Raw genomic sequence first — 26430 nt, 5'->3', positions numbered from 1 at the left:
TAAGAGACTGCAGCTAGTACAAAACAGTGGCTTGTTTGCTAAAATTAAAAAATAAATACATAAATAAATCTTAGGATCATATTACACCCATTTTGAAAGATTTGTATTGGTTGCCTATTTACTGCTTAAAATTTTATGCTTAGCTGTTTGTCCTTTGTATCAAGAGGGCTCAATATATATGACCGTCTCTTGGAAAATATGACTAAAGTGCCCACTAACCAAAAAATGAGGTTTCAATGAATTCTATTAGAATAATTTTTACTAAAGTCCAAACCTCACCCTTTTAAGTGAAAACAAAAATAAAGAAGTTCAAACATTTGACTGTTTAAAGTAATTTTTGAGAAATTGAGTGTTAAAGTTCAGAATGGATCCATGACTTTTGTCATGCTTTCCCAGAGTTGTTATTGCCTTATGTGCCATCTAGGGCATTACACTCATCTCAGTTGAGTTTATTACAAGTGCCATGCAGGATTAGACTGCTATCTACTTCTGCCAATATATTTGATTATATGGGTCCTAAATTATGGAATATTCCTCTTGTTTATGACATATTCAATATTACTCTTCCTTCAAAACACATCTGAAGGCCTGCGTTTCCCCCCCTCCCTCAAAGAAACCATTTTGGGCCAGGAGTAGGGTTGCTAACTTTCTGATGAAGAAAAATCCAACACCTGCCCTGCTTCATGCCCCACCCCTAGTCCCTTGCTACACCTACTGTTGTATTCCTTCACTTTTCCTCTGCCCCTTTACAACCAAGTGCCTGTACTAGGGTTGCTATCTCAAAAGAAAAAAACTTCCACTTGTACATATGTTCTATGATTATTTCACAAACAGAAACAGAGCTCCAGTAACCAAATCTTGCAAAAAACAAAACACGTTCCAGACAGAGAGAAAATCCTGTCTTAATAACAAAGCAGTAATATCCAGAAGTCAAACAGCAACAACCCTACCTATCAAAAGGCAGCACCTCAGAATACCAATATACTTCCAGACTGCTACTGATCTCTCCACAGAAACCAAGCAGAATACCATACCTTCGCCACATGTACAAAACACAGACAGACCCTTGGTATCTTTGTAATGAACTTATTGCCTTTGAAAATACTGGGGATCCTGAAAAGGCTATGCAGAAATCTAATATACACTATGATGAGACATACTTCCTAGATTACAGACAGACATTTAACTTATTTTTGAGCATGTCGACTTACTTCCTTCTGCCATTGCAGGAAAGTATTCCAACTTCTACTCTGTGTTCTGTTCCCTCACCCCCACCACTTCCTTTTACTCCCTCCCAACCCAGCCATTAGAACCTGCTCCAATTCATCTGCTGCCAGCATCTCTTCTGATGGCAGGACCTGGCTTCCCTGACACATGTGGCCACAGTCAGCAGGAACATCTTCAAGCAGCAGGACCTGGGCTCCCTGCCACCTAGCCATTTCTTTTGTCGCTTGATCCCCACTTCAAGTGACAGGGCCTGGCCTCTCCACCACTCCTGCCCTTCTGCTGTGTGTGCACATGCCTCAGTCCATCCACATATATGCAAACATGCATAACCTACAGTGGACAGATAAACATCCTCCACAATAGGCATTTTTACTTAAAAATGCACCTTCACAATGGTCACTAATCAGACTTCAATGTTTTATATGTTATACTTTTCTTTTCTTTTTTTAACTTAAATTGGCAGCTCTGGGTGGCTAAAATTCAGGAGGTATTTTAGCTTCATAGCACCCAACCGAAACAAAATTTTGAGAGGCTGAATGCTGCTGTGGGTGCTTAAGGACTAGATATTTGGAGAAAAGTCACACCCATATCCAATAATCTACAGAACTCTGAATACTTGTGTGAACAAAGTGGGGGATCTTATACTTTCCTCTGGCCAACACTGTAGAATGCAAAGGAGGGAGATGACATAACAGGTCTAGGTAAGGAGAGAGATCTTAGAAGTGGTCATGTCCTATGATTGACAGCTGGGATCTATCCTTAGTACTGTGGACAGAATCAATGAGCATATTATATAATGGCAGACAGGCAACTGGCCCATTTATGCTATGATTTTGTTACAGCACCTGAGGAAATACCCAAACAAAAACATCGACCAAGCTCAGTATATAAGACAACATTTCTTTTAACCTAACACTCTCCCCCCTGCCTCCAAAGAGAGCCATCATGATTCATGTTCAGCGCAGTAACAGGCTCACTCCAAGGAAATCTCGCACCCTGTCAGACTTCACCCATTACAAATTCATGCTATCCTCCTTCCAGTCCTCCCTATTCCTTGCCAAACAGGAATATTATTCTCAATTAACTAATTCTCTTGGCTCCAACCCTCGTCGCCTCTTCGCCACCCTCAACTCCCTACTTAAAGTGCCCTCCGCTCCCAGCCCCCCCCCCCCCACTCTCTCCTCAAACACTAGCTGACTACTTCCGCGATAAGGTGCAGAAGATAAACCTTGAATTCACTTCCAAGCCTTCTTCTCCCTGTGACTTCTTAACCCACTCCCCCAACCAACCTAGCCTGGCCTCCTCCTCCTTCCCTGAGATCACCGAAGAGGAAACTGCTCGCCTTCTCTCTTCCTCTAAGTGCACCACCTGTTCCTCTGATCCCATTCCCACCAATCTGCTTAACAACATCTCTCCTACAGTCAACCCCTCAATCTGTCACATCCTCAACCTCTCTCTCTCCACTGCTACTGTCCCTGACACCTTCAAGCACGCTGTAGTCACACCACTTCTCAAAAAACCATCACTAGACCCCACCTGTCCCTCCAACTACCGTCCCACCTCTCTTCTACCCTTCCTCTCCAAATTACTTGAACGCGCTGTCCACAGCCGCTGCCTTGATTTCCTCTCCTCTCAGGCCGTCCTCGATCCGCTCCAATCCGGCTTTCACCCACTACACTCAACAGAAACAGCACTCTCTAAAGTCTGTAATGACTTGTTCCTTGCCAAATCCAAAGGTCAGTATTCCATCCTCATCCTCCTCGACCTATCTGCCGCCTTTGACACCGTCAATCATAATTACTTCTTGACACACTGTCCTCATTCGGGTTCCAGGGCTCCGTCCTCTCCTGGTTCTCTTCGTATCTTTCCCAACGCACCTTCAGAGTATATTCTAATGGCTCTTCTTCCACCCCCATCCCGCTCTCTGTTGGGGTTCCTCAAGGTTCTGTCCTTGGACCGCTTCTTTTCTCGATCTACACCTCTTCCCTGGGCTCGCTGATCTCATCACATGGTTTCCAGTACCATCTCTATGCTGATGACACCTAGCTTTATCTCTCCACTCCCAACATCACGGTCGAAACCAAGGCCAAAGTTTCGGCCAGCCTTTCAGACATCGCTGCCTGGATGTCCAACCGGCATCTGAAACTGAACATGGCAAAGACTGAGCTCCTTGTCTTTCCACCCAAACCCTCTTCTCCTCTTCCCCCACTTTCCGTCTCTGTTGACAACGCCCTCATCCTCCCCGTCGCTTCAGCCCGCAATCTCGGAGTCATCTTCGACTCCTCCCTCTCCTTCTCTGCCCATATCCAGCAGACAGCTAAGACCTGTCGCTTCTTCCTCTATAATATTAGCAAAATTCGCCCATTCCTCTCTGAACAGACCACCCAAACCCTTGTCCACTCGCTCGTCACCTCTCGTCTTGACTATTGCAACCTTCTTCTCACTGGCCTCCCGCTTAACCATCTATCTCCCCTTCAATCTGTCCAAAATTCTGCCGCACGTCTTATCTACCGCGTGAACCGATACTCTCATATCACCCCTCTCCTCAAGTCACTTCAGTGGCTCCAGATCCGCTACCGTATACAGTTCAAGCTTCTCCTTTTATCCTTCAAATGCACTCAATCTGCAGCCCCCCAGTACCTCTCTACACTCCTCTCCCCGTATGTTCCCACCCGTAACCTCCGTTCTCAGGACAAATCACTCCTATCTCTACCCTTCTCCACCACCGCTAACTCCAGACTCCGCCCCTTCTGCCTCGCATCACCATATGCCTGGAACAGCCTTCCCGAGCCCATACGTCATGCGCCCTCCCTGCCCATCTTCAAGTCCTTACTCAAAGCCCATCTCTTCTCCCTTGCTTTTGGCGCATAACCACCTTCCCCACTCATGATACCTACACTGACTACATAGTTTGTAACCTTTAGATTGTAAGCTCTTTTGAGCAGGGACGGTCCTTCCCCATGTTAAACTTGTACAGCGCTGCGTAACCCTGGCTGCGCTATAGAAATGCTAAGTAGTAGAAGTAGTGTTTGTAGAACTATTTACTGTTAAGAACCTTGTAATTACTTGTAAAGGAGAAGTGCTGTCAGCTCACTAATCATACACACTGTAAAAGCCAACAGTGTGACTGAACAAACTAGAAATATATTACATTTAATGATTTTAGGCAGGAACACCAATTGTATGCAACTAGTGAGGTCTTATTCAACAGAAATGGTTAAAGCTCTGATGACTGGCGCTATTACTCATATGCTTTATTCTATAGAAAAAAGGATACATTTTCAGAAGGCAGCCCTGTGCCTTCTTTAGATTTTTAATTCTTGCATCTGTTTCTCTTTCAACTGTACAATGTTAGCCATGATGGGTTAAAAAAAAAAAAATCACACCTACTACTCTTATACTAACTATAATGAGAGAGTAACCTTTGACAGCATTGAACAGAAAATCCAGTTAAGAAAAAATAGGAACTATCACTGATATTTTGACACTATGAGCTTCCAATTCAGAGAACTATCCAATGATACTTCCCCCTGTTTTAACAAAACCCTCCTTCCATGGCTCTTATCCTGGTCACTGTAGTGACAGTCCCACGATTGAGAGCAATGACTACATTATGGGCTCTAAAGTTGCAACAACAGCAAAGGTGACAAAAGAGCCCCAAAAAACAAGTGGTGTGGTACAGAAATTTTATTGGTGGGTAGCAAAGACTCAACACAAGCCATTTATCGGCTGCAAGGCCTGCATCAGGAGTCTGTACCAACACTCTTACAATGATTAAAAGGGATATTGAGATTATTTATATATTTATCACATTTATACCCCGCATTTTCCCACATGTTTGCAGGCTCAATGTGGCTTACAATATACCGGAAAGGCTATCGCCAGTCCAGCAGTTATACAAATACAATAAATTGTGGTAGTCAGAGAGGATAGAAGGAACAGGGTATAAAGGAAAAAAAGGGTAAAGGTAAGAGAGTCCAAAATGGTCCATTTATCATCAAATAATTGCACAAAGGAAAACACAACTAATTTATATTGACAAAATTCCTGCCTTATGTGCAAGCGCTGCAAGACAGCTCCAATGAAGTTGCTTCTGTTCATTTCGTGCAAAGGATTGTTCTTCCCTCTAAATACAGTCACCAGGTATAAGGATAAGCATGGATTTCACTCCCCCCCCCCCCCCCCCCCAGAGGCTAGGAATGCTTCCTCAGTTACACTGCTATTGTCTTCCACAACATACTTGATTATCAGTCTGAGCCACTACCAACAAAGATCCACAAGTGAGACTGGGATAGGTTCATCCTGGTTATGATATCATGCATGCTGTATCATCCAATACAGTGCTACCATAATGGCTATACTTCCAACAGATTAGAGGGATTTACAAATGACTTAAGTAGAAAACATTTTTACTTATCCTGGGTACTTCTGAAATAGAGACAGAAAACTATTTACTTTCAAAAGTTAGTGTCCTCCCCCCTCTGCAAAAAACACACACTCTTTACCTCCCAACCTCCCTTCATCTTTCTCAATTTGCCCATCTCTGCTCTTCTTCCCAGTTCCAATTCTACCCCTCACTGTAGTGCCCTTTGGGCTCCCTGATTACTGCCAGTGAACACACAGGGGAGAAACTGGAAATGGGGAGGGGGGGGGGGGGTCAGAGCCCCATGCCCTACAACATCATATAAGGATCTCTTTCACCCCATGTTCTCTCTAGTGCTGCTTGGGAGCTTTCCCATCAGCTTCTAACCCTGGCTCTTCCCACTGTGGCTTCACCTCCTCTTCTTATGCCTCTGGCTCTTCTTCCCTATCTCTGCAGTCCCAACACCTCCTCATTCCACACTGCATGTTGAAACTGAAAGAGTGCGCAGCCACAGAGACAGATCTTGGGTTCTTTTTCTCTCCTTACTGCAGGACGGAGCTGGGAAAAAGGGAAGCAGAAACCCTAATCTCTACAACAGCCACTGTATCAGGGGTGTAGCTACCATTGAGTGACGCTGTTCCACCTTCACCCCCTCGCAGGTCCCAGCATTTCTCTAACCCCCCCCCCCCCAGTTCCCTTGAAATGCGCAATGAGCAGCCGGCAAAGGCAGTGAGGTAAACAGCCTGCCTCAGGTCGGTGGCACCAGGGCCTTTCCATTGCCGTATCCCACCCACAGGAAGTGACTGGGGGGAGGACATAGCAAGCCTCATAGGAAAGCTTTGCTGGACTTGGGGAAAAGCTTAGACTTAGCTGATGTATGGTGGGTGTTGCATGGGTCAGAGAAAACATACCTTTTACTCTCATGCTAAAAATATATATATCTGCATAGATTTGTTTTGGTCCCATCTCAACATATGGGATAAAGTTCAGGATGCAGGCACTGAGCCTATACACATTTCAGATCATGTTCTGGTTTAGGTAACCTTTTCTGGTTTAGGAGGGGTGATGGGAGGTCAGCGAGGCTTCTGGCGCCTAAATGATTCATTGTTAGGAGATGAGAAGATTTGCAATGAAATTCAGACTACCATATAACAGTCTATAGAACATAACGATAGGGGTGATGTTGGGGATGGAGTGCTTTTGGATGCATTGAAAGCAGTGGTGCACAGTGTTCTCATTAACTGGGGAGCAGGCAAGAAGCAGTGGCAGGCATACGTGTCTTGTTTCTTCTCAAGTGACAGCCTGTGATTGGAGCATCAGCATATGGTATCCCATAGCAGGGAGATCTTGCAGGACCTTCAGCAAGTTTACTCTGAGTTATCCCAGCTTCGTGTAGCCGAAGTTGATTTTCAATGACTATGTATTCGCCAACAGGTCCAGCACGATGTTAGCTCGCTTGTTGCAGATGCAGACCCAGCGTAAGGCACATGGAATACATAAAATTAAAGGGCCCGGAGACAAAATTTATTACTCTGATGCTGATACACAGCAACAGTTTTTGCAATTTTATCAGTAGCTATATCAGCAGAACCTGATTGTGCAAGATAGGGACATTGAGGCTTTTTTTTAGACACTGTTCAGCTCTCTCTTAGCTCAGGAACACTTGGAACAGCTCATTTCCGGGGGGGGGGGGGGGGGGGGGGAATCATTCAGGCAATTCACAACCTTAAAAATGGGCAGGCTCTGGGGCTGGATGGTTTCACGGGTGAATTTTTTAAGGTCTTTCAGGGGGAGGTGGGGGGGGGATTGTGACATAGTTTTAGCACTATCCTTTGACCCCCATCTATGACAGAGGCCAGTATTTCTGTGTTGCTTAAACCAGGGAAAGATCCCACTCAATGTGGGTCATATCGAACCATTTCATTACTGAATATTGATATTAAAATTATTGCAAAAATTTTAGTGGATAGATTGGCAGTTGTCTTGCCCAATCTCATTCACATCAACCCAGTCTGGCTTCATTTCTAGGACACAAGTTGGGGACAATGTTCATCAAATTTTACACCTGACGTGGGGGGCCCAGCTCACACCAGAGCAGACTATGCTCTTATCAATCTAGGCGGAAAAGGTCTTTGATCGGGTGATATGGGCATTCCTTTGAGTGGATATGAGGAAGGCTGGGCTCGGGGACAATTTCTGTGAGTGAATCAGCAGGGGCACTAGGCAGGAGTGTCTGCTGTCCCCACTGTTATTTGCTCTGTCTCCTGAGCCTTTAGCAGCTCATATACGGGCTAATCCGGACATTAGAGGTATAGGAGACACAAGTCATAAGATTGCTTTGATTGCAGGTGATATTCTTCTGTATGGTCAGACCCCACGGTTGACTCTCCCTGTTATTCTTAAAGAGTTTCATCAATATGGGACGGTGTTGAGATTCAAAACTAATATGGACAAATCTGAAACCTTGGGTGTCACCACTTCTGTAGTGGATGTGGAGGCATCGAGTCAGCACTTTGCTTTTCGGTGGGCCTCTCGATTTATTTGACTCTGGAAGTGTGAGGGGTTAATTTGCTTTAGGCAGGTTTTGGAATGTGGGGAGCTTAGACATTTCTGGAATTGAGGGACAGCTATGGCTTATTAGCTGGGGATTTTTTTTCCATATTTGCAATTGCAACACTTTATGAGGGCTCAGGGTTGGCTCAAAGATGACACTGAAGCACTGGAAAATTTTTAAGGGTGGGGGGCCTAGGCAAACTGAAAAGACATATTTCAACATTATACAAATATCTGGGGTTTTACTAACAAAACCACTCCCACAACCAAGCCCCTTCCAAATTATGCACCCTGCAGCTTTTACAAGTTTAAATTGCAGTTTTATAAAATTGTAATTTACATATGTTGAGCATTTATATAAGTAAAAGCCAAAGAAGCATTATGTCCCTATGCTTCTAAAATGACCTCCTTGAGATATCCCTGTGCTCAAAACAATCCTTATGGAAAACGGAATTTATGCCACTGACTAAAACTAAAAACCTGCCTCACTTAACCTCTGACCCTGCCCCTTTCCAGCCTGCTAAAATCACAATCTGCATAAATTTTAAATTAGTCAGGTTGAGAAGCCAAATTTAACTGGCAGATTTAAGATATTTTAACAGGATAAATATTTTTGACAATCAACTACTAATTCTTCTATGATTTGACGGCTGAGGCTAGCTACTAACTTTTACCTGCCAGGTCTCTATGGAGCCCTTTTACTAAGGCGCGTACAATGCGGGTCAAATTAGAACTACCGCCTGGCTACTGCGTGCCCCAGGCGGTAATTCTAATTTTTGCGGTGCTAACCGGGCAGTAATCGGCAGTGTACGCATACTGACGATTACCGACCGGTTAACGCCTGAGAACTTACCGCTAAGTCAATGGGTGGCGGTAAGGTCTCAGACCCAAAATGGACGTGCGCTAATTTTTATTTTGCCACACATCCATTTTCGGCTTAAAAAAAAAAGGGGGGGGGGCTTTTTTGCAGGCGCACTTAATAATAGACCTGCGCGTGTCCAAAATACATGTCTACACTAGCGCAGGCACGCCTTAATAAAAGGACCCCTAAATTATTTTAGTGTCCTCACCAAAGACCCAAAAGTACCATTTTACCTTTGACTCGCTATGCTGAAAGAGTGGTTGGTGTGTCCAGAGGGTGTGTAAGAGCGTATTATAAGCAGACGAGCAAAAAAGCAATAAACAGTAACAGGCATTTACCATAGGCAAATATGTCTTATATTCCTAGAACTGTAATAATTTGTAATAAGGAAGCCATAACCCCAACTACAATTATGGCTGAAGTAAGATGGATGTTGGGGATAGATTATCAACAGAAGCTTCTTTAGAGAGACGTCATAAGAACAAGTGGACACTTGCCATTTCCAGCAGCGTAGGCCGCCGTTCCTGCAGTGAATGGAGAGGCTTCTCTCTGTCCCTGGGAGTCCTCCTATTCCAAGTTTTGCTCTCCATGCCCCCAGTCTTTGTATGTAGGCGATTTTCTTTATCATCTGCCAGGCCTCTACTACCCAGGCTCTTCGGGAGTGGTTGCAGGATGCTCTTATTTTCCTCTGGTGCCTTCGCCACAGTCTTGAGAGGAAGCTCTATTTAAAAATAAATAAATAAATAGAGAGAGAAAACAGAAAGGTAATTACCCATAACAAAAAATTCTCATGACAATTGTGGGCTGTAGAAATCTACCCGTTGCATTTTTCCCCATCAGAAATAATCATGCTTAAGCAGATTATATATATATATATATATATATATATATATATATATGTTTGTTGAGATCCTTTGTAAAGCTGTGATCTACATGTAAATCTGGATGGCATATGATGTACATTTTCATCTCCATTTCAAAGCATGAATCAGCCTCCACAAAGGCAGCACAGATATCAGGAGGAACCAGATGCTCCCACCCCCTGCCGGTAGCCAGACTTAACCATTTAGAAAAGGAAACTGAGCCCTTTGTGTACTCTGCTGTGAAGTTTGTAATTGATTATAGTATATTACTGTTTCGCATGCAAATGTCTGAAGCACCGCAAATGTTTTGTTGTTATTTTTAAAGTGCTCCACATGAACTTCTCTGGAGGCACAATCATCTCCAGAAGAATCAGAAAGCAAATAACGGAAGCTGGTATGCACCATATTATCACATTCAGGCCCCGACACAGAAAGCTGCTCTTTAGCGCAGTGGTTTTCTTTGATTTTCCTATGCTAATCTTACTCCCAATATAGTAAAAAAATATTAGCACAGAAAAATCAGTGTAAATCCACTGTGCCAACAAGTAGCAAAGCGGGTATACAAAATGCTTGCATACTGCTGATTAAGAAATTGCTTTCAATGTAAAAAAAAAAAAAAAAGAATCTAGCACAGTTTTAATCTTAAAATTTTACTTTTTCTAGTGCTGAATCTTTAAACTAGCTTAAGGCTGGCAAAAAGATATAGCCGGGAACGAAAGGATCATCCCAAATGAAGTACAGCAGATATCCAGATCCCCAACGGCTCGAGTCAGGATATGTTGAGGGAGGAGGGACGAGGGAGTAAGGAGTCTAGAGTCCAAGGATAACTTTCCTGGCACTGGGGAAGGAGGGAGAGGGTGATGAGGTGTGTAGGTTCCACTGGGCCATCAGGGAAATTTTGCGGGATGAGGGTAATGGGGGAAGGAGGCGGACAAAGGTCACAGAGTCCAGCAAGCTATTTTTTTTTCTTTCTTTATATATTTCCCTTTCTGTAAGTGTGTGAACCAATCCTCATTCTTTCACAGACAGGAAGGGAGACATTTTAGTCTCAATACAACAAAGGGCTGCATATTACTATGGAAGTGCAAACAGTTTTGAACTCAAAGGTAACTTGCATGCCATTAGTTTACTGCGTTGGCAATAAAAAAATTTTGTACTTGCATTAGAATGCTGTATGCTGAAATTTAGTGCAGCATTCTAAAGCAATGCTTACAACATTAGGCTTCTTGTCAATGCTTCCAGAAATGGGTGAACACAGAAGGGGGGGGGGGTGAAGGGAGATAAGGAGGACCAAATCCCACTCCACCCCAAGCTCCCTGTATTTTAATGACTAAGGGCCAGATGCACTAAACTTAACGAACAAGTAGTAAACCGTGGCATGCACAAAAGGCTTCTCCGAGCCATTTTCCGATCACGGTAGCAGCTAACGAAAACGGAATGCAGATGAGCAAATTAGTACCCCAATGTGTATAAATCGTATTATAATGAGATGCACTACCGTTTTCCGATTGCCTTACCGTGGAAAATCTAACGGGAGGTCTATACCTCTCGTTGGGGCTGCACGGGATTTATTCGCCTCTAAAAACTTCTATAAATTTAACAAAAAACAAAAATTGGGAAAAAAAAACGTCCAAGTGCTCGTCAGGGACGTCCTTTACTCAAAACAACCAGCTGAAAACCTTTGCCTAGCCACGTCCAAGTGGTCGTCAGGGCCATCCTTCTAAAGTGCTTAACATGGACGTCCTTCACTAAAAAAAGGACATCCCTAACGAGCACTTGGACGTTTTTCCCCCAGATTTTTTGTGATGGGTGCGAGGACATCCAAATCAAAAAACTATTTGGACGTCTCTTTTGATTATGCCCCACCTCCAGGTCTCTCTCAGCCAATCACAGTGCATTTAGCTGACACCAGTGACAGCTAAACGCACTGTGATTGGCTGAGAGAGACCTGGAGGAGGGGCATCGGACGTGCTGCTAACACCCCAGGGCAAGGCGGCCGGAGCAGAAGCCGCCGATAGCTGCCAGGTATGAGTTTGATAACACGGTGTGGAGGGGCTTGAGAGAGAAGTTCCGAACTGCGGACAAGGAGGAAAGTAGAAGACTGAAGATCGGTTCCCCGATCCCCGGCTTGCAGATGCACTTTGCCGCCTGTGGGATGCCTTACAGGGAGAGAAGGTGTGCCTCGGTAGAGATGTCCTTTTTTTTGTTTGTTTTTTTTAGTGAAGGACGTCCATAAAGGACGTCCTTGGCATGCGCAGAGCAGCCAGCATAACGCTTGGCTGCTCTGTGCATGCTCGACCGGCAGACTGGCTTCAGAAAGAATAGAGAATGCAAGTGAGCTACAACGAGCAGCTCATTTGCATTCCGTTTCCTTGATGCATGGCCGTTCCCTACCGATTCGCTATGGACTCGGTAAGGGAAGGGCTCTTCCGAGGACCTTAGTGCATCTGGCCCTAACTGTTTTAACTAGTGTTTTATTCTTTGCATGTTCCTGTGTTTTTTTATTCCCTCTCTCCTTAAAAATATTCTACAGGCGCTCTTGACCCAGAAGGCTGCAGGAACAAACCACTACACTTGTGACTGGCAAAGTAGCAACGCAGTGTGTACTTCTGAAATGCTGACAACTTGCCTGTTTCTTGGTTTCATTGTGTTTTAATCTGATCGTCTTCCTGAGCCTCCTTTATTTTAATTTTTCTAGCTTTTGCTTTCACTTCTTGTATTTCTGTACTCATTTCCATTTCTAATATACACCTTTTGTGACACAGCATCAAGGCAGTTTACAAGATAAAACTAAGCAAAATAAGCAGTTAGATAACATGGGACCGACAAAGACAGACGTTAAGAATAAAACTGGGACCAGCCACAAGGGGGGGGGGGGGGGGTGTCAAAAACAAAGTGCAGACAAGAGATGAAGGGAAAGAAACTACAGAATCACTGCTTGTACATGCAACTGTAATGCAAAAAGGTGGCCCAATTTGCAATAATTTTCTTGCCATGTCTATATACTTTGGTTTTCTCTACCCAGCTCATACTTTTTCCGTATCAGGGCACAGTCCACATGGGGTTCTTAGGAGGGTCTGCCTAGATTTATTTTTATATATTTATAGTCGTATATTTATATTTATTAGGGCTGCATCTTAATCACAGTTAATTCTGTTATAAATGCATTAACCAATGATCGTGATTAAAAATTTTAATTCTGTTTAAAACCATTTTTATTGCGTTTTGGTGTCTCCTTCAAACATCTGTTCTACTCTCTTCTTCTATCAAATCTTGTTCTCGGCACAATCCAACATCTTCCCCCCCCCCCCCCCCCCACCAGTGTTTCAGCATCACCCACCCCTAAGCCAGTCTACCTTAAATGTGGTCTTCTGTTGATCCTTGCCAGCAGCAACACTGCACATATGCTGCCTGCAGCCTAGTCCAAAGCTTTCCCTGTGACTCATCCCACCCATGCAGAAAAAGGAAGTGATGTCAAAGGAGGCAGGTCACAAGCAGCATATGTGCAATACTGCCACTTCCAGGGACCAATAGAAGACCACTTTTAAGGTAGACCTGCAGAGGGGATTGAGACTGGGGGGGGGGGGGGGGGGATGTGAATCCTGGGCGGGGGAGGGGACCTGCAAGCACCAACTGGAGGGACCACTGATGGAAACTATGGCCAAGATAGTGAGCTCCAGCAGCCACGAGAAGAGCTTGATGCTGCTCACCACCAAGTTTGTGTCGCTGCTCATGGAGGTGTAGGAGAGGGAGGGAGAGGTCCTGGACAATAGGAGGGAAGAAGAAAGGGAAGAGAGAGAGAATGGACCCAAGGAAAGAGAGATAATGGATCTAGGAAAAGAGGAGAGGGAGGGAAGGAAGTGAAAGGGAGGGATGTGGAGGTGGGAGGGAGATTATCAGTCCTTTAGGATAGGGAAGGAGATAGGATTTAATATACTACCTTTCTGGGGTTACAATCAAAGCAGTTTATATATTATATACAGACACTTATTTTGCAGCTGAGGCAATGGGGGGCTTAAGTGACTTGCCCAGAGTCACAAGGAGCTGCAGTGAGAATTAAATAAATAAGTAAATACAATCCCTTTAATCATGTGCTTAGTTGCAATTAAACTTTTAATCGAAATGCAGCTATTTTATGATATATATATATATATATATATATATATATGATAAAAATCAAAATAAAGCTAGGGAGATACTAATGATTCACTGCCAAATGTCTTATCTGTATAATTTCAAAAACAGCAGTCACTTCTTGCTTGCCAAATCTGTCATTCTATTTGACAAATTCGAAGGCTAAATTTAGGAACTAAATGACACTAGTAAAAAAACAAGAACCTGCTAACCTTTTCCCTGGGCTCTTCTCCGGGGCTGAGCTATGACTCTACATATAGTTACGTGCAAAAGTGCGGCACCCCTGGTCAAATTGTGTATTTCAATGAATCCGTAAGGAAACGGAAGCGGACAACTTTCCACATGGTATAAAGTTAAGCACAACATCTTTCTCCACATTTTTATGTATAACCATTATTTGCTGATTTTTTACCATACTAAAAATAAAAAGAAGGTGAATATAGCAGCTGCAAAAAAGTTTGGATATCCTTCCAGTTGATTACTACATTCCTTTTTTAAAAAGTTAACAGCAAAAAAAAGGGAATTTCTACAATATAATCTAGGAACCCACGTTTATGCACTCCTTGTCTGTGTCAATATATAGAGTACTACTACTACTAGAACTACTAATCATTTCTATAGCGCTACTAGACATACACAGTGCTGTCCACTGGACGTAAAGAGACAGTCCCTAGAATACTAGTACTTACCCATGTATTTATTTTATTTATGCATTCTTGTATCCCACTTCCCTGCACTATTTTATAACGGCATATGTAGCTTGCATAGCACATAGTAACATAGAAACATAGTATAGCACATAAACGCATAAATCCTACAACTGGAGCCGCAGTTACGCCAGTCTATGGCTGGTGTAACTGGAGGCACATAAATGTTAGGTATACTGATACTGGGTTATACTGGTATTCTATAAAGGATTCTGGGCACCCAGGTACCACTATAGAATAGGCTCTTACTGTGCATCCTCGGGGTACCTAAATGGAGGCACCCAGTTGTAGAATTGCTCTCAAAGGGCCCTGTTTACTAAGACGTGCTGTAGGCACGCTAGCGTTTTTAGCGTGCACTAACGCTACAGACACCCATATATTCCTATGGGTGTCTTTAGCGTTAGCATGCGCTAAAAACACTAGCATCCCTTAGTAAACAGGTCTCAAAGTGTTTATTGATTCATAGACTTTCTAATAGGTGAAAACAATTCCACAGTACAGCAAACATTCTGACTCTTCCAACACCTCAGAGTGTGACTGTTGGTCCCTCTACTTTCAACAACCATGGGCTTCTCTAAGCAGCTGTAAAAACATTTGAAATGAAGATAATTTCTTACATTAAAGGAAGACCATACAAATACTTTAGACACTTCCAGATAACAATTTCAATTGAAGTTTTATTTTTTTTTTTTAAAATGGAGGTTACAGGGAACTACTGAAGTCAAAGCAAGATTTGGAAGGCCAACTAAAAACTGCCTGAAAACTGGTCAGATGTGCAAAAAACAGAACCTAAATTACTGAAAACAACCTGCTAAAGTTTAGCGGACACTGGAGTAGCTGTCCATAATACGGTGTTGACTTTTCCATGCAGAATAATGCTGGATAAGCATCAGAAAGAAACCTTTTCTACAATCTCACCATTTATACATAAGTCAAAAATATGTTTAAAAAAAAATCTGATTAGCTTGAAACATTTTGGAACAAAGTGCTTTGGTCTGATGACATGAAAACTGAACTGCATGGCCACATCTGGAAGAGAATAAAAAAGTTAAACATTTTGAGGGAAGAACATCTTGCTAACTATTAAGCACAGCAATGAATCTAGTGTGCTTTGGTGTTGTGTGGCAGCCAATGGCACAAAAATCTCTCGTGGCAATGTTTTGAAGCTGTTTTCTGTAGAATTATGAGCAGCAAGGTGTAAAGATCCCTGATACAGAGGCATATGGGCTGTGTCAGATTTATGTTGAAGAATGCATAAATGAACTACAGGAACTTTATGATAAGTGCACATTTTTCAAAGTGGATATGTTAAGCGATTGTCCTGTCTAGGAAAAAGTGATATTTCTTACTACCACTTTCAAACTTAAAACTATGGGGTGTATTTTCAAAGCACTTAGACTTACAAAGTTAAATTGTAGCCTATGGAACTTTGTAAATCTAAGTGCTTTGAAAATACGCCTCCACGTTTTGTTTGCTGTATGATTTTGGAAATGTATTAAAAATATTGAAAAAAAAAAAGAGAAAATACAAGGGAGGTTTTTTTTTTTTTTTGAAGACATTGATTGAAAACTAGGTGCTAAAACATCTATGTTAAAACCTACCCTGTTTTTCTCCTACCTTTAAGATTTTTCTATCCTATCTACAGTGGGATTTTTACAAGAAATCTTGTGCCACATGGCAGTGTACAGATGAAGGGAAGAATGGATTAAACTAAAAATATCAACATATCCTAAAACTTGGAGGGCCGCTGCTGAGAACCGCATGGGATGGCAGAATAACTGCAGTGCTCCCACTGACTCTTGAAAATCGTCAGTATTATCAACCTTGTAAGTACTACCTTTGCTGTATTTCTTCTTCTTGATTGCTCATATCATCATGTCTGCTGAAAAATATGGCAAACGTCATCGGGTAGAGCCACACTCCCCACAAAAAGAGCACCTGCCAAAAATGGATGATCACGTCTCAACCACTATCTTAGATGAACTGCGGGCCTTGAAAGATATGATGGCTGATCCTAAAGAAGACATTAGCAATATAAAAGAAGACCTCTCCACCATAAAAATCAGACTTGGCGCAATTCAAGGCTAAGGTAACTACACTGGAAACAAGACAATCCACCACAGAAGAAAACGTGAAAATTTTACAAAAGCAGATTAAGCGCATAGCTTGATGATAACAGTAACAGAACTTGTCATAATAACATACCGGAGAACTCAGAAGGCTCTAATCTGATTCAGTTTCTAGAGAAACTCATTCTGTCTATCCCTGGTCTCCAATTCAACAAAGGCTTCGAACTGGAGCGTACCCATTGGATCCCTTCTCAAAGGGGCCCAAATGATAAGTACCCGCGGTCTGTTATGAAAATGCTGCATTACACTCAGGTCACCGAAATCCTGCAATGGGCCTGACTACGTGCACCAATCAAACATGAGGGTAATGTACTGCAATTTCTGCCCAACTTGAGCAAAAATATTGTTAAAATTCAAAAGCAGTTCCTTGCTTTTTTTCCAACACATATGTGCATGACATACAATAATTGCACTAGAGACTTCGTATGCCCAGACACAGTAGCTACCTGTGACAAAACAGTGGGTTTTAAGCCTGTAAAACTGTGATGCTCTTTTACAGAGTGGAGGTAAGCCCAACGCAGGCTTACTGCTCGCTCTTCTGGGATTACTGCAGGCCCAACGCGTATAGTCCCACCCCGAGCGTTTGCCATTTCTGTGGTCAGCTATTTTTTTTCTAACTTGTTGTTCTGGGCTCTGACTGGCCTCGGAGCTCAAAATTCAGCAAGGATGTACTGGCTTTTTCTCCAGTTTTAGCCAAGGAGAAAAGAGAGAAGGATCTTTTTGCTGAGGCCCTGTGAACAGTTATATTTGATAATCTGTGAGCAGCTATATGGCTTGATCTCCCCAGGTATTATTTAGATATAAAACTAACTCAACATTTGTTTACTAATTGATTCATATTTCAGTTACCAGCTATTGTTTTGCTCATTGCACCTTTTCTGTTCATTGTTCTAATTTTTCATGACAATAAACATTTTTAGTTTATTGCCTCTGCTTGTCTGGACTAAGAATCCTGGCAGTTTGTGTGTTGGGTCTGTGAGTGCTTTCTGGGAACTGGGACCACTGGGAGTGTGGCCCCCAGTAACCTAGAAATCACTGTGGATAATTTGAGTGGGAGACTCACCCAGAGGCTGTTGGGACCCAGTTGGTGGGAGGAGAGTGCTTGTGTTGAGCACAAGCAGCAGGTGCAGGTGGATCTGTGCTGGGGATAGACCCTCTTAAGTGGCTGCGAGGGTAGCCCAGGTGGGTAGCTAGGTGTTTTGTGACATTACCTATTTGGAGGAAATCACCCTACGTTCTATTGACGTGGTATGAATTTATCGGGTATAAGGAAGATATGTCAGCTTTTTTTCTAATATGGTATGATGGACAATCATTTTCTCACATCTTTAATTCACCTACAGTCTCGGGAGACACAGCAGTTTGCAGGAATAAATAATCTGTGGACATTTGCTTCCAGTCCTTGCCGTTTGCTTCAATAAATGATCCAGTATATTCCATGGATTGGTATCACTATCGCAAGTTGCTTATGTAACAACATAGTGCTATAGCAGTATTACTACTATCATATGCATGACTCTTCATCTATGGATCTAGTAACTTTGCGATTATATGGTTTCATTTAGTCATGCGACTTAATAACTTGGTTCTTTTTCTTAAGATATATTTCTGTGAGTCTGTTTCAATAGTCATCTGGTTCCACATACTATCTAATGTTTTATAAAAGGTTGATATTATATTTTGCATATTTTATTAGGCTACAACTATAACGGGAGTAAGTGCTGGGTGCTGTTAACTCTCGAGGTCTGCAACTCATGGTTTGTACTTTACATACGATGCACTTGGTCATTTCTATGGATAGCCTCATGCTTGCTTTTATTATTCTCCAACAGAATGGGATCTCGGTAATATAATGGCTGTCAACCTTCATATCACTTAATGTTAAAGAATTTAACAATCTTATAAAAAGAAAAAAATCCTTACATCTCTCTCCAAGTATAACCCACACTTTATATTGTTCCAAGAAATGCACCTGACAGAGGCAGAATCTGCTAAATTGCGAACCAGGTGCTCTCTTGCACCAATCTTTTCACTTGCAGAAATAAACAAACAAAAAATGGCATAAAAGAACTGATCTAAAGTTGCTATCCCACTCTAGCGACATCTCTGGCTGCTGGGTTAAGGAAACTCTCTCTATTAATGGTACTCCACTATCCCTAATTAATATTTATGTACCTAATACCGATTGTCCAGATTTCTTTCATACCATAGCAGATAGAATAATCAGTGAAGGGGACCCTCCTTGTATTCTTAGCGGGGATTTCAATTTAATACAAAACCCCGACTTAGATAGAAAATCTATTTTCACTTTTAAAATACTAAAGCTTGATACACGTGTAGTATATAATAAATTACATGATGTGTGGGGCTTTAAGCATAATAATGAATGGGACTTCTCCTTTTATTCCCCACCACACAATTAATACTCTTGCATTATTTATTTCTTAATTTCCAGCTCCCTTCTAGATAAAGTTAATCATTCTAGTACTGAAGGGATCACCCTGATCATGCTCACATAATGATTCAATTATCTTTATCCGCTCAACCAACGCACAACTCATGCCAGCGCTTCAATGCCACTCTACAGCAGCATCCTTCATTCCATGACCATACATCTTTTACTAAGCCGTGCTAGTGGCTTCCGAGCGGCACTGCCAACACAGCCCATTAAAAGTGAATGGGCTGTGTTGGCACTAGCACACAGTCAGTCGTGCTAGCATCTTAGTAAACCCCAGCATAAAGCAATAAAAGAATACTTCCATTTTCACTCTTTGAATGTCTGTAACTGGATAACTAAATGGGACACATTCAAGGCATATATTCGAGGGATCATAATTGGCTTTGCTGCCTCACAGAAGAAATCTTTACACCTTGAAATTAACAAACTGGAAAAAAGTATTAGACAGCTAGAACAACTACATCAAACTAAGCCCTCTAATATGGAAGTATATCTAAAATTGAAGAAGGCAAGCTTTTCTTTGAATAGTGCTCTAGGCAAGCAGGCCAGTAAAAGGATTTTCATGAAATCAGCTCAATACTATAATGAAAGTAATAAAGCAGGTCACCTACTGGCAAATTATTTAAAAGCTAAAATGGAAAGAAATGATATAATGGCGATCATGGATGATGATAAAAAAATACTAACCTCTAAAACTGATATAGCAAATAGATTTAAAGAGTACTATTTCACGCTGTGTAAAATCAGAAGTAAATCCTTCTGCGTTAGACTACTCCTTATGGGATAAAGTAGATCAGCCTACCCTATTCAAAGGAAGATAATGACTGCATATCAAAACCCATCACAGAAGCAGACATTAGTGCAGCCTTGAAAGATATGTCAAGAAATAAAGCACCCAGCTCAGATGGGCTGTCGCTTGAATTTTACCAGGCATTTCAATCATTACTAGTCCCTGTATTCTGCTCTTTTACTTAGCTAATTCAATGAAGGTGACAGCCATTAATAACACAACATATTACAGACATCCCATTTCTGTTGGAGAAGCTCTAAGAGGACATTTCTCTGGGTAAGTGAACATTGCTTGTACTCTATGCTTTGATGATTTAAAGGTTGAAGTTTAAAAGAGTTAAGGTAGGTTTATTGATAGTTAGAATTTAAAAAAAAGCAAACTTCATTAACTACTCTCCCTACTCTTTTCCACATAGTTCCTAAAACTTGAACCACAGCATACATCATTCTAGAAGGCACAGCAGCTAGTTCAGTCTTTATTATGGAACATGTAGACAAACATGGTTATGGGACACAGTCTGCATGGGTTCAGCCAAGGGAAGTCTTGCCTCACCTATTTGATTCATTTCTTTGAAGGCATAAATAAACATATGAATAAAGTTGAGCTGGCTGATGTAGTGTATCTAGATTTTCAGAAAGCTTTTGACAAAGTTCCTCCTGAGAGACTCCTGAAAAAATAAAAAAGTCATGGGATAGAAGGCAATGGTCCTTCTGTGGATTAGAAATTGGTTATAGGGCAGAAAACAGAGGGTAGGGTTAAATGGCCATTTTTTTCAATGGAGGAGGGTGAATAGTGGAGAGCCGTAGGGATCTGTACTAGGACAGTGTTATTTAACATATTTATAAATGATCTGGAAAACAGAATGATGAGTGAGGTGATTAAATTTGCAGATGACACAAAACTATTCAAAGTTGTCAAAACACACGCACATTGTGAAAAATTGCAGGAAACCCTTAGGAAACGAAGACTGGGCATCCAAATAGTAGATGAAATTTAATGTGGACAAATGCAAAGTGGTGCACATTGGGAAAAATAATCTGAATCACAGTTACTTGATGCTAGGGTCCATCTTAGGAGTCAGCACTCAAGAAAAAGATCTAAGTGTGGTTGTAGACAACACGCTGAAATCTTCTGTCCAGTGTGTGGCGGCCAAAAGAGCAAACAGGATGCTAGGAATTATTAGGAAAGGGATGCAAAATAAGAGCAAGAATATTATAATGCCTCTGAATCACTCCATGGTGCAACCTCACCTTGAATATTGCATTCAATTCTGGTCACTGCATCTCAAAAAAAAAAAAATAGTGGGATTAGAAAAGTTTCAAAGAAGAGCAACCAAGATAAAGGGGATAGAACTCCTCCCATATGAGGAAAGACTAAAGAGGTTAGGTCTTTTCAGCTTGGAAAAGCGATGTCTGAGGGGGGATATGATTGAGGTCTATAAAAGTCCTGAGTGGTATAGAATGCGTAGAAGTGAATTGATTTTTCACTCTTTCAAAACGTACAAAGACCAGGGGACACTCAATGAAATTACATGGAAATGCTTTTAAAACAAATAGGAGGAAATATTTTTTCACTCAAAGAATAGTTAAGCTCTGGAACTCACTGCAGGAGGATGTGGTAACAGTAGTTAGTGTATCTGGGTTTAAAAAAGTTTTGGACAAGTTCCTGGAGGAAAAGTCCATACTCGTTATTCAGATGGACATGGGGGAAGACACTGTTGTAAGCAGGATACTTGACTAGATGGACCACTGGTCTGACCCAGTATGGCTATTCTTATGTTCTAATCTAATGATATTAGAGGCTCTGTCACCAAGGCATCAATTATTGTTTTGTTGAAACCTGAGAAGGGCCCTATGTTAATCCAAAATTACTGGCCCATGGGGCCCTTTTACTAAGCCGCATAGGCGCCTACGCACACCCAACATGGAGTTACCGCCCAGTTACTGCGTCACCCTTGTGGTAATTTCATTTTTGGCGTGCATCCGATAATTGCATCTGAAAATTTTTTTTCGGGCGCATGTAACAGACGCACTCCAAGTGGCATTTGGCACACGTAGGTCATTACCGCAGAGTTACTGCGTGAGTCAATGGCTGGCGGTAAGGTCTCAGACCCAAAATGGACTGGTGGCAATTTTCATTTTGCCGCACGTCCATTTTTGGCAAAAAAAATGCCTTTTTTTACAGGCGCGCTAAAAAATGGATCGGCGTGCGCCCAAAACCCGCACCTACACTACCGCAAGCCATTTTTCCACGCACCTTTGTAAAGGTAAAATTATGTAACATACCTGATAATTTTCTTTCCCTTAATCATAGCCGATCAATCCATAGACTGGTAGGTTGTGTCCATCTACCAGCAGGTGGAGATAGAAAGCAATCTTTTGCCTCCCTATATGTGGTCATGTGCTGCCGGAAATTCCCCAGTATGTCGATATCAAAGCTCCATCCGCAGGACTCAGCACTTAGAGAATTACACCCATAAAGGGACACTCTGCCCAGCTCACCACCGCCGAAGCGGGGGAGGGGAAACCACACCCGCCGACGCGGAGGGGACTGGCTTATCCTGCTACCGCAACCGCTGGAGGAGCTGGCTTACCCTAACACCACCGAAGTGGGAGGGATACAAAGCTACCCTACAGCCGCACGAAGCGGGAGGGAGCGCCAGCATAATTTAGTTATCAATCCAGCCGCTGCCGAAACGGGGAGAGAGGAAGCAGCAGCTCACTGTAACACAAAATCGTCTCAACTCGAAGAGACTTCAATTGGAAGAACTTGAACACGAAGTCCTCGTGAACAGGAAATGAAGACTGAACTTGAACCTGAAATATAACCAGAACACAAACAATACAGATATCTGGGAGGGGCTATGGATTGATCGGCTATGATTAAGGGAAAGAAAATTATCAGGTATGTTACATAATTTTACCTTCCCTATCATCAAGCCGATCAATCCATAGACTGGTGGGATGTACCGAAGCAGTACTCACCCAGGGCGGGACATGGCAATCCCTGACCGCAACACTGAAGCTCCAAACTGGGCCTCGGCCCGAGCAGCCACATCCAAGCGGTAATGTCGAGAGAAGGTATGAGCCGACGACCAAGTAGCCGCTCTGCAAATCTCTTCCAAGGAGACAGATCTGGACTCCGCCATCGAGGCTGCTTGTGCTCTAGTAGAGTGTGCCTTCAGCTGAATAGGTGGAATCTTCCCTGCCGCCACATAAACTGACGCGATCGTCTCCTTGACCCAACGTGCCACCGTAGGCTTAGATGCCTGCAGACCCTTACGAGGGCCTGCGAACAGCACGAACAGATGGTCCGACTTCCGGAAATCATTGGTCACTTCCAAGTATCTGATGATGACCCATCTAACATCCAGGTATTTGAGCGCAGGGTACTCATCTGGAAGGAAGGCACTGGGCGAATCGATACTCCTGCCTCAGTGAATCGCAGGAACGGTTCTCTACACGAGAGCGCCTGGAGCTCGGAAACTCTTCTGGCTGATGTGATAGCCACCAGGAAGACTGCTTTCAGCGTCAGGTCCATCAGCGATGCCCTTGGCAAAGGCTCGAAGGGCGGCTTCGGCAAGGTCCGTAGCACCAGATTGAGATTCCACGTAGGCACTATCGCGTGCAGAGGGGGGCGCAGGTGATTAACTCCTTTGAGAAAGTGTACCACATCCGGCTGTGAAGCCAGGGAACCCCCCTTCAGATGACCCCTGAAGCAAGCTAGAGCCACCACCTGGACTTTCAGCGAACTGAGCGACAGGCCTTTCTCCAGCCCCTCTTGCAGGAACGCCAACACTGAAGATATTGGAGCAGTGAAGGGCGATACAGAGCCTGCCTCGCATCACGACGCAAAGGTACGCCAAACCCTGGCGTAAGTGGTGGAAGTAGAGCGCTTCCTCGCTCTCAGCATAGTGGCGATGACCTTGTCTGAGAAGCCCTTCTTCCTCAGCTGCTTCTGCTCAAGAGCCAGGCCGTAAGACCAAAGGGGGAGGGATCCTCCATCACCACGGGAACCTGATGTAAGAGGCCCCGCTCCGCTGGCAGCCGCAGAGGGCCGTCCACCAAGAGTCTGACTAAGTCTGCATTCCAGGGACGTCTGGGCCAATCCGGACCCACCAGGATCACCCGGCCCGGATGCTTTGCCACCCGGCCTAGCACCCTGCCCATCATGGGCCAGGGCAGGAACACGTAGAGAAGCTCCTGCGCCGGCCACTGCTGGAGAAGAGCATCGACTCCCAGAGATCGAGGGTCCTGTCTTCTGCTGAAAAAACTCGGCACTTGGCAACTGGCCGAGGACGCCATCAGATCCAGGCTCGGCCGGCCCCAGCGTTTCGTGATGTCCAAGAACGCCCAAGCAGACAGTTGCCACTCTCCGGGATCCAAGGTATGGCGACTGAAAAAGTCCGCCTTGACATTCATGACTCCCGCAATGTGGGCCGCCGACAGCTGTTCCAGATTCGCTTCCGCCCACAGGCATAGCTTCATGGCCTCCTTGGCTAGAGGGGCGCTCCTGGTACCTCCCTGGCGACTGACATAGGCCACAGCCGTGGCATTGTCCGACAGGACCCGTACAGGCCTCAGCACCAGTACCGGGAGAAACTCTAGAAGCGCCAACCGAATGGCTCGGAGTTCTAGGAGGTTGATGGACCATTTCGTCTCTGCAGGAGACCAGAGCCCCTGAGCTGTCCGTCCCAGGCAGTGGGCTCCCCAGCCCGTCAAGCAGGCGTCCGTTGTGACGACAACCCACTCCGGGGTCGTAAGAGGCATTCCTGCGGACAGCTTGCCTGTCCTCAGCCACCAGCTCAGCGCCTTTCGCACCGCTGGATCAAAAGGAAGGCGTACGGCGTAATCCTCCGATACTGGAGTCCACCGCCGCAGAAGAGAATGCTGTAGTGGTCTCATTTGAGCCCTGGCCCAGGGCACTACATCCATCGTGGCTGTCATGGAGCCCAACAGCTGCACATAGTCCCAAGCTCGAAGAGTAGAGGAGGCTAGGAACTGGCCCACCTGGGTCCGAAGCTTGACGCTCCGGTTGTCCAGCAGGAACACTTTGCCCACTTGGGTGTCGAATCAAACTCCCAGATACTCCAGGGACTGAGTCGGGCGCAGCTGGCTTTTCTCCCAGTTGATGATCCATCCCAGGGAGCTCAGAAGAGCAATGACCCTGTCTGTAGCTCTCCCGCACTCCGCATAGGAAGGGGCTCGGATAAGCCAGTCGTCCAGATAGGGATGGACTTGCACTCCCTCCTTGCGGAGGAAGGCTGCGATGACTACCATTACTTTGGAGAAGGTCCGCGGAGCCGTAGCCAACCCGAACAGGAGGGCTCTGAACTGGAAGTGTTGGCCCAGCACTGCAAAGCGCAGAAAGCGCTGATGAGGCGGCCAGATGGGAATATGTAGGTAAGCTTCCTTGATGTCCAGGGAGGCCAGGAATTCTCCCTTTTTCATCGCAGCTATTACGGAGCGGAGGGTCTCCATCCGGACGTGCCGAACTTTCAAGGCCTGATTGACTCCCTTGAGGTCGAGAATAGGCCGAGCAGAGCCTTCTTTCTTTGGCACCACAAAGTAAATGGAGTAGCGCCCCTTGCCAAGCTGATCTACTGGCACCGGGACCACCGCGCCCAGGCAGATCAGGTTGTTCAAAGTCTGCTGCACGGCAGCTGCTTTGACCTGAGACTTGCAAGGAGAGTTTACAAACCCGTCTCTTAGGGGTCGGCAGAACTCTAGCTTGTAGCCGTTTCTGATGACTTCCAGAACCCAAGCGTCTGAAGTTAACCTGGTCCACTCGCCCAGAAACGAGGACAACCTTCCTCCTATCTGCACTGGGCCATGGACCAGGTCCCCATCATTGGGTACACGACCCCGGGGGGCGGGCCGGAAGACGAACCTCTGGGACGGCGGTCCCTACGAAAGGAATGCTGCTTGGGGGAGAAGTTACATTTGAAGGAAGCGGAGGCAGAGGAGGCCGACTTGCCCGAGCGATACCGACGGGCTTCCTGGAATCGGCCCTTAGAGGAACCAGGACGGGCACTGCCGGCCTGAGTCCTGACCTCCAGCAACCTCTTGCCCTTGGACGTGCCGAGCTCCGTCACGATCTTGTCCAGCTCGTCCCCAAAGAGCAGCTTGCCTTTAAAAGGCAACTTGGCTAGGCAAGATTTAGAGGCATGGTCAGCAGACCAGTGCTTAAGCCAGATCCACCGCCGCGCAGAGACTGCCTGAGCCATACCCTTGGCCGAGGCTCTCAAAACATCATACAGCAAGTCTGCCAAGTAGGCCAAACCCGACTCCAGGGTCGGCCATTCCGCCCTCCAGGAAGGGTCCGAGGGGGAAGCCCGCTGCAAA

The 26430-nt window shown here is 44.3% G+C and overlaps 1 protein-coding gene across 1 annotated transcript in view; it reads right to left on the bottom strand.

The window, feature by feature from the left end:
* The window catches only part of NUFIP1 (nuclear FMR1 interacting protein 1), a 93069-nt gene that overhangs the window by 8559 nt on the left and 58080 nt on the right, over positions 1-26430 (bottom strand). Inside the window, exon 9 of the mRNA XM_030200523.1 lies at positions 9503-9726. Within this exon, the coding sequence (XP_030056383.1) occupies positions 9503-9726 (224 nt within the window). The remainder of the gene's footprint in view (positions 1-9502; positions 9727-26430) is intronic.

This window comes from Microcaecilia unicolor, chromosome 4, assembly GCF_901765095.1.
Source record: "Microcaecilia unicolor chromosome 4, aMicUni1.1, whole genome shotgun sequence".
Classification (NCBI taxonomy): domain Eukaryota; kingdom Metazoa; phylum Chordata; class Amphibia; order Gymnophiona; family Siphonopidae; genus Microcaecilia; species Microcaecilia unicolor.
The sequence above is the reverse complement of the archived record's forward strand: the minus strand, read 5'-3'. Positions and strand labels throughout refer to the sequence as shown.